This window comes from Panthera uncia (genome assembly GCF_023721935.1).
Source record: "Panthera uncia isolate 11264 chromosome B2 unlocalized genomic scaffold, Puncia_PCG_1.0 HiC_scaffold_24, whole genome shotgun sequence".
Classification (NCBI taxonomy): Eukaryota; Metazoa; Chordata; class Mammalia; order Carnivora; family Felidae; genus Panthera; species Panthera uncia.
The window spans coordinates 5735712-5745051 of NW_026057580.1; the positions used below are offsets into that span (position 1 = coordinate 5735712).

A 9340-nucleotide genomic window follows, 5' to 3' on the forward strand; every position below is an offset into this window, starting at 1 on the left:
ATTGTAACTCCCGCACCTGCTTCATTGTGGGCCACCACCAATAACCCCATTAGTTTCACCTATACCCGTCTCTGGATACCAACATGGACCTCCCAGCCCCACATAAGTGCAAGAAACTTCCAAAGAAAGGTCATGGAACACAGCACAAAAATCCTAAATGCTCAGGGGCCCCGCCCAACACCTGCTATTTTGGGACTGTTATAATCTCAACTTAAACTCTCTAATATGACCTTCCCAATCTGTGTTAGTACTAACCCAACATCTGGGACCCCAGTGGGTTTTATTCCCTTGTCTCCCTGCCTTTATAATTTCAACCTAACTTCGGCAGGTGAGTCATTCTTTTGGGAAAGTGTTTCTGATTGCTACTTTAACACTGTTAAAGAGGAGCTTTTGATAAGGATCCCAGAACATATGTTCCAGGAGTTTTTCCAACAGGGGACAAGGCTGTTAATAAGGTGTATTGAAGAAGAAGGAGGTTATCTGGGCTGACGGGTGGCCCTGACAATATTGAGACATGGAGGACCAAGGACGGGGGGTGATGGTGACCTTTGGGGGAAGGTTAAGAGTGGGTCTTTTGGGGCGCCTGGGTGGCTCAGTCGGTTGAGCGTCCGACTTCAGCTCAGGTCACGATCTCGCAGTCCGTGAGTTCGAGCCCCGCGTCAGGCTCTGGGCTGATGGCTCAGAGCCTGGAGCCTGCTTCCGATTCTGTGTCTCCCTCTCTCTCTGCCCCTCCCCCGTTCATGCTCTGTCTCTCTCTGTCTCAAAAATAAATAAATGTTAAAAAAAAAAAGTGTTATAAAAAAAAAAGAGTGGGTCTTTTAAGGGGCACCTAGGTGGCTCAGTTGATTAAGCATCTCACTTCTGCTCAAGTCATGATCTCATGGTTCCTGGGCTCAAGACCCACATCAGGCTCTGTGCTGACAGCTCAGAGCCTGGACCCTGACTCGATTCTGTGTCTCCCTCTCTCTCTGCCCCTCCCCTGCTCACACACTCTCTCTCTCTCTCTCAAAAACAAACTTAAAAAAAATTAAAACAGTGGGTCTTTTAACGGTGTTAAAGTAGCAACGCAACTCTACAACATCTAGTCATGACCTCTTTGCCCACCTTCATATTGGCTTTGGTCCTCTTTAGGGCCACTGCTGGCCCTAGGGGAGCCCCTTTTGAAAGTGCCTTTATTTCTATTCTAACCAAGGTTCACCTGTGTCCTCAGAAGGGACTCTATTTTTGGAACTCAAGCATATGTGATCCTTTTAGATGGATGGAAGGGCACTTGTTCTTTGGCCTGGTTAGTTTCAGATGTATTCCTCAAAGGAGTTACTCAAAGAGTTTCCCTCTCTATGGTAACTGAAACACCCATATCCAAGCAAGAGGTCCTTACACTCCTCTTGCTAGGGGCCCTCCTAGGGAGCAGCCTTAGGACTGGCCACAGGGATCACGAGGACTGTCCTCCACTCTCTCAAGAATTAGGCAAATCCATTCAAGAAACTATGTAAGTCTTGGCAACCTTAGGCCACCAACTCAACTCACTGGCAGGTAGGACAATTAATTTTCTTTTAGACACGGGAGCCACCTACTCTGTCTTAACCTCCTTTACAGGTAAGCTTTCCTTCAACTCCAGTCTGGTTGTCCTGGTGGTCACTCTCAGGGGTAGTCCTCCAAAATCGAAGGGCATTAGATAGCTCACTTTAGCCCAAAGGGGCACATTAGTCCAGGAAGAATGTTGCTTTTATGTCCATCAGTCAGGTTATTCAAGAAAGTATCAAAAGACCTCAAACGCAAGCCCATCGTCTCCTATCAGCAAGCACATCCACCATCTTCCTATCCTGGGGTCTTATGTCATGGATACTTCCCTTCATGGGACCTTTCCTTTGCGTGATCCTTTTGCTTTTTGAACCATGTCTTCTTAATCTTATAACTAAGTTCATCTCCTCTTGTGGTAGACAAGACCAACTTCACCTCTTACTGCAACAAGGATATCAGCCCGTTTCAAGAAAACATCAAGACTACTATAGCCCCTGGACTGGAGTGGTCAAACCTTCTGAGACCAGGACACAAGCCCTACTCCACCCTATAACCTCATACCACCTCCTCATGGCCCAGACAGATATCAAAGAGTGAAACTCTAATGAAAACACTGCCTGTTCAGTAGGAAGCAGCTACAGAAGCTTGACTTTGGTCCTCAACCTGAAAGATTTCAGAGCCCTAAGTCCTTGAAGGGGAAATAACAGAGTAGGCACTTGGTTAGCTATGAGCTGGAGGCAGGGAAGGCCATAAACAGGTTACATTTAGAGACCTGAGGGCAAAAGGTTCCCAACTTTCCAGGGCTCTAAGACCCAGAGCAGCAGGTACAAGGCTTGCGCTTCTCTCTAACTCTTCTGCCCCAGAGTAACCCTAGACTTCATTACAATGCATTTGCATTAGTTTGCCATCCCCGTTGGGAAACGGACATGACAGTTTCCCGAGACAGTTTCGACAGGAACCTTGCAGGGTCAAAGTTCCCCCTACCGGTAGGAGTGAAAAAACAACTGTAGCCTCGGGGCAGTCGCCAACTCCAGGCCTGCCCACTCCATCCTGAAAGTGTACTGCCCTTTAAAAAACTGCTTTGTGCTTGCTACCTTCCTTCTCACGGTCTTTATGCCAGTGCGCATCCTCGTGTAAATCTTTTGTGGGGAATTCAAGAACCGAGACTTCCACTGACACAAGGCAAGCTTCCACGGGTAACAATTAATAAAAGGTGCTTCGAAGGGGGGCCAGGAATCTACTCCATATACCAAAAGATGAAGAATGTGTCAAAAGAGCAGTGAAATCTAGACTTCGCTAGCACCGATGGTGTTCTGAACACTGCTGTGACACCTGCGAAACAAGCCCCAACAGGGTCGACCTCGCTTTGCTCGGCCCCGCGGAGCCAAGGAAAAGACGTCTTATGGGAGTCGATCCTGGGGGAGCTGCCGGCGGTGCTGTCAATCTGCGAAACCCCAGAGGTTCAGAAAAGAGATTTGCGCAAGGGCAAGAGGAAAAGGGCCGCGCGAGGGTGTCACGGACGGGAGCGGCGGTGAGGCTGTCACAGGGCGGCCTCCCCCCTCCCGGCCTCGGGCCCCAGTCACTCACATGCGGGGCCCGCGCCCCCTCGGGCTCCTCCCGCCTCGGGGACTTCAGCCTCCGGGCGAGGAGGGTAAGCCGCCAACTTCCTGCTTCCGGGCGCGCAACCCGGAAGCAACTCCCACGCCACAGGCGAGGCCGCGCGTGCTAGGGCAGCTCCTTCCTCACGCCTCGCGCTTGCGTCAGAAACAGAACCCGCGACTTGGCCGCGCGCACGCGCGCGCGCGAAGTTCCGCGAGATCTGGAGAGTGCGGGTTCCTGCTCCCCCTGGCGTCAGGTTCTTCCTGCTCGGCCCACTTGAGTCTTTACCGGGGTCTGTCCTCTTCCGCGTTCGGGCGGATTCAGCAGCTGAACTGATTTATCCAACAGCCTTTGATTGGGCCCCCCTTACTCCGTGCCAGGCAGCGTGTTAGGCATTAAGGAGTGGGAAGGATAGGTAACGGAGGGCAGGCCCTTACTTCTGGGAGCTCTTAGTCTAAAAGAAAGACAAGCAAACAAATCATACAAATAAACACACAGCCCACTCATAAATATTTACTGGAGCTTACTCTGTGCGAGACATTGCCAAACCCTTTATGTTTGTGAAACCAATTCAACAACCCTATCATATAAATAGTCCCTATAGGGGCCAAAAGGCAGGCCACCCAAAGACGAACACTTTGGCATGATGATTATTTTGAATTAAAAGCAACCAAGAGGCGCCTGGCTGGTTCAGTTGATAAAGCTTGCAACTCTTGATCTCAGGGTGGTGAGTACAAGCCCCACATTGGGCGTGAAGTCTACTTTAAAAAAATAAAAGCAATAAAAACACAGCAGATTTAGGAAAAGCTCTCTACCCACCCCCTCAACTGCCTGCCTATACCAGAAAGAACTATTAATAGAGATCCCTCTTTACCTAAGAAATTTATAGGGCGATCTTTGTTTACAAACATCTGTCCCCTTACTACTAATAGAACAAGGCCTTCCTCTCCTTTGTATTCCCAAGTTCTGCCCCTCTCCTTAGCTCAGGATGTCTCATGTCGGCTATCTTTGGAATTTCGTGTGTGTGTGTGTGTGTGTGTGTGTATGCGTGTGCATTCTCCACATTTATGAAACTAAATTTGATTTTCTCTTGTTATTCTGTCTCATGTCAGTTTGGTTCTTTTTCCAGCTGGAAGGACCTTGAAATGCAGACGAAATTCTTCCTCCCTGAAAATTTATCCTCATACCAACCAAACTGAGGTTTATGGAAAGTTTAACTTGCTCAAGATTACACAAAGAGTAGTGGGATCACAATTAGAACCCAGGCTACTTATTTTGCCCAGTCCTTAGTGCCAAGATCCTAACTTTTCTGCTAGAGACCTGCCATCAAAATGCTACTGGGTTCATACTAATAAAGCTAACTACAAAGGCAGTGTGATACTGATGCAGGGATAGGCAAACCAATTGTGCAGAATAAAGAGACCAAAATGAGAACCACACATATATATACACTTGCTTTATGACAAAGAGGTACAACTGAGGACTGAGGAAAGGATAATGCTATCAATAAATAGTTCTGGGTCAGTTATATATACATATAGGAAAAAATGAAACTTAACTCCAACCTCACACCATACACCAAAATAAATTCTATGTGTATTATAGCTCTATATGAAAAAAAATTGAAACAATAAAACTTTAGAGTAGCTCTGTCCAATACCATTGCCATGCAAGTGACTAGTGAGTACTTAAATGTGGCTAGTCAGAATTGAGATGTTCTGTAAAAGATAAATTGATACAGTTTACCACACTAAAATTAGAAACCGGAGCACCTGAGTGGCTCACTTGGCTAAGCATCCAACTTTGGCTCATGTCATGATCTCTTGGCTTGTGAGTTCAAGCCCCATGTCAGGCTCTCTGCTGTCAGCATGGAGCCCACTTCAGTTCCTATCTCCCTCTCTTTCTGCCCCTACCCAGCTCATGCTTTCTCTCTGTCTCAAAAATAAATAAAAACATCAAAAAAATTAAATTAGAAACCACCTCTCATCATCAAAAGATACAAGGTACTGGGGCCTGGGTGGCTCAGTCTGTTGAGCGTCCAACTTCAGCTCAAGTCATGATCTCGCGGTCTGTGAGTTTCAGCCCCGCATCGGGCTCTGTGCTGACAGCTCAGAGCCTGGAGCCTGCTTCAGATTCTGTCTCCTTCTCTTTCTGCCCCTCCCCCACTTATGCTCTGTCTCTCTCTGTCAAAAATAAATAAACATTAAAAAAAAAAAAAAAGACACAAGGCAGGGCTTGATCTCATGACTGTGAGATCTTGACTTGAGCCAAAATCAACGCTCACTCAACCAACTGAGCCACCCAAGTGCCCCAGAAGAAACAATCTTTAAAAATTTTTTTTAATTTATTTTTGAGACAGAGAGAGACAGAGCATGAACAGGGGAGGGTCAGAGAGAGGGAGACACAGAATCTGAAACAGGCTCCAGGCTCTGAGCTGTCAGCACAGAGCCCGACGCGGGGCTCGAACTCACAGGCCGCGAGATCGTGACCTGAGCTGAAGTCAGCCGCTCAACCGACTGAGCCACCCAGGCGCCCCTAAACAATCTTTAAAGATCAGTTTGGCATAGCCAGAAAGAACTTGAATGCTAACACTTTGACCTGTGGGCAGTGGCGAGCCACTGAAGGTTTTTGAGTGGGGTTGTGATGGGATCAGAGTTCTGTTATGGCCATATAAATCCCGTGGGATGGACGAAGGCTAGATTGGAGGAGGAAAAATTAACTTTGGAAAGTTCAAGGGAAAAATAACTTTGATGGTCTAGGTAAAAGGAATGGAAGAACGAGAATCTGCTCAAGGAAGATTTCCCAGGTACAACAAACCAGGTTGTAGAAAGGTTCAGGGGAGGAAGGCAGGGGAAAGGCTTGGGCTCCAGCCCACACTAAATCCTGTGGGCCCTGCAGCTTGTCGCCTCCTCCTGTTGGTCACTCAGAGCCCTCCACTCTAAAACCTGGCTGGTGGGAGAAGAGCTCATGAATGTGAAAGTGCTTGGCAATCTGGAATGTGTGTGGGGATGTAGCTGAAAGAGGGTGAGGAATCAAAAGATGTGTGATGACTAGGACAACAGTGACTGGGGCACAGGAGGAGGAAGGGTTTGGGGGAGAGGATAGGGACGGAAATGATGGATAAACATACTCATTTCTTTAGTCTGGGCTTCTGTTGGCATTTAGAAAAACCCTTGAGAAGGTTTCCAGGTAGTAACACTCTGTGCCACAGAATTAATTGCTTGTGGTGACTTAGCTCCGCCCAGCCACTGGAGGCTCTCTCTGTTCAGGTTCCGGCCTGGACCAGGCCCTGTGGGAATGCTGAACTGAACCAAACTTGGACGTGGTCCCTAATGTGGGCTCTTATCAATCTACTTGGAGAGAAGAGAATGTGTACAAGCGGCTAGACAACAATGAAAGGTGGCAGAGGACTAAAGACCAAGAAGGGAGAAAGGGAGAGAACCTACTCACAGACAGGAAGAGAGGATTTCTGAAGAAGTTGGGACCCAGGCATGGGCAAGGTTTGGGAAGCATTGCAAGGAAAGGGAATGGCCTGAGCAAAGGCCCAGAAAGTGGAAATGTTGGTGGCACATTTAAGGCATGGATGAAATGGTAGGAAATCAGGCTGGGGAAGTCAGGGTGAAGGCCCTTCAAGCCCAGGCCAAGTGGTTTGGGACTTTATTTTATTTAGTTTTTATAAATTATTTTTTAAATGTTTATTTACTTATTTATTATTTATTTTGAGAGAGAGCACACAGGGAAGGGGCAGAGAGAGAGAGAGAGAGAGAGAGAGAGAGAGAGAATCCCAAGCAGGCTCTGTGCTGACAGCATAGACGGGGGGGGGGGGGGGCGCTTGATCCCATGAACCCTGAGATCATGACCTGAGCTTGAAATCAAGCTTAACCAACTCAGTCCCCAGGCACCCTGGGGACTTTAACAGGCCAAGGGAAACCATTTCACATTTCTTGGCAAAGTGACATACAAGATATCTTGGGAGGAAAGCTTTGGCTGGTGTGTGTGTAGGATGCATTAGTGGGGAAAAGCCAAAAGGCAGGGAACCCCACAAGGGGGCTTCTAAAATAAGCCTGGTGTTAAAATAAGCCTGGTAATTTGGGAAAAAAGAATTGATAAGTCTTGATGATGTATCACTTACAGGGAGCAGAGAGAAAGAGGATGATCTTCAAGTTTCTAGCCCCCAAAATGATGTTTCTGTAAGAGTTTATAATTTTGTTTTTAATAAAGCACATTTATTAAGAAGACAAATTAAGCTTAACAGAATAGATGAAGTAAATACAAGACACTCAGAGTAATTTAAGGTGGACTATTAGTTATACTCAGAAATCTCTGTTAATTCCTCCCTGAAGTCACCCAATGTTCTCTTGGGGACAAAAGGCCAACAAATACAGAGTCTCTTGGGGAAGGATTTTGGAATGAGACAAAAAGACACTGACTTATTCTTGTGTAAAACTCCAATGCATCCTCACTGTGCCCTAAGGCACCCAAAATCGATAGTAAGGAACTACATAAGATCCAGAGAAAGGTAACTCAAATAGCAATAGACAGAATGGACCAATGATAAAGACTTTTCTGTCCAGCTCAAGGGTCATAAAGAGGACATGAACACGAGACTGCAGAAAGTGTAAAATTTATTATACCTTACCTTAGCCCAGCACTCATCAGCGTAAAATGTAGTCCTCTGCCCATTAATTCAACAAAACCTGAACACCCTATTCTCAGTACTCTGCGAGAAAGGCACAGAAATGAAGGAGATGCCCAGCCTGCTCACTGTCTAGTTGATCTCTACAACACCGTATAGCCTTATTCCTACCTGACAATTAAGGGAACTAGGATTGAACTAACTATACGCAGACACTCACAGCTGTGATACTGAACAAGTCACTTAATCTTTGTAAGGCTCAGTTTCCTTAAAGTAAAAAGGGTATAGTAACATCAACTTCATGGAGTTTTGAAGATTAAGTGGATCACTGAAATAGTAATTAGTAAAAATGTATCATACACAAAAAATAGTTTGCAAACTGGAAGCACTCAAACCGAACATGGAATGAGGTTCGGAGGTATATCGTTATGAAGCAGCTTATCCAGTGAGGAGATAGTGTGGCTTTTTACTCTTCAGATATTTTATAATATTAGAATTTCCTAGGGATAGGGATGGGTTAAAAGTAGTTACTTCATGGGGCGCCTGGGTGGCTCAGTTGGTTAAGCGTCTGACTCTTGATTTCAGCTTGTGAGATCGAGCCCCATATCCGGCTCAGCACTGATAGTGCAGAGCCTGATTGGGATTCTCTCTTCCCCTTCTCCCCTGGTGCACTCTCCCTTTCTCTCTCAAAATAAACTTAAAAAAAAAATAGTGGGACACCTGGGTGACTCCGTCGGTTAAGCGTCCAACTCTTGATTTCATGATCTCACAGTTCATGGGTTTGAGCCCCACATCAGGCTCTGTGCTGACGGTGTAAAATATTTTTTAAATATTTTAAAAAGTTTTGGGGCGCCTGGGTGGCTCAGTTGGTTAAGCGTCCGACTTCGCTCAGGTCATGATCTCACGGTCCGTGAGTTCGAGCCCCACGTGGGGCTCTGTGCTGACAGCTCAGAGCCTGGAGCCTGCTTCAGATTCTGTGTCTCCCTCTCTGTCTGACCCTCCCCCGTTCATGCTCTGTCTCTCTCTGTCTCAAAAATAAATAAACATTTTAAAAAATAATAATTAAAAAAATTTTTTAAAAAAAGTTTTAAAAAGAGTAGTTACTTCATATCAATTTTGAGAACAGTTTAAGTTTTGTTTTTGATTTTCAGAGGCATTAACAAGAAGTGGCCCAAGTTAAGTTTTGCTTATTTTACAGAACAAGCTAAATTAAGGTTTGCCTATATGACTAAACTGGTTTGCTTGCTCAGGAAATTTTCAAGTCTGGTCTCCATTTGTGTTTGATTTTAACAAGGTGAAAGCACACCATAGTTCTTAGCTCGATGCCTGACATAGAGTAAGAACTCATTTAGCCATCGTTATTTTTTTTTTTAATTTTTTAAAACTTTATTAACATTTATTTACTTTTGAGAGACAGAGCACAAGCGGGGGAGGGGCAGAGAGAGACGGAGACAGAATCCGAAGCAGGCTCCAGGCTCTGAGCTGTCAGTCAGCACAGAGCTCGACTTGGGGCTGGGACTTGTGAACCACGACATCATGACCTGAGTTGAAGTCTGACGTTTAACTGAGTCACCCAGGCGCCCC

At 46.0% G+C, this 9340-nt stretch overlaps 1 protein-coding gene across 2 annotated transcripts in view; it reads right to left on the bottom strand.

Moving 5' to 3' along the window:
* The window catches only part of CB2H6orf89 (chromosome B2 C6orf89 homolog), a 40576-nt gene extending 37325 nt beyond the window's left edge, over positions 1-3251 (bottom strand). The window contains exon 1 of one of the 2 annotated variants that reach the window (XM_049653362.1): positions 3109-3251. In XM_049653362.1, the coding sequence (XP_049509319.1) occupies positions 3109-3110 (2 nt within the window). In that variant the 5' untranslated portion in view covers positions 3111-3251. The remainder of the gene's footprint in view (positions 1-3108) is intronic. The other variant, XM_049653363.1, reaches the window with a different exon arrangement.
* Between the last annotated feature and the right edge of the window lie 6089 nt (positions 3252-9340).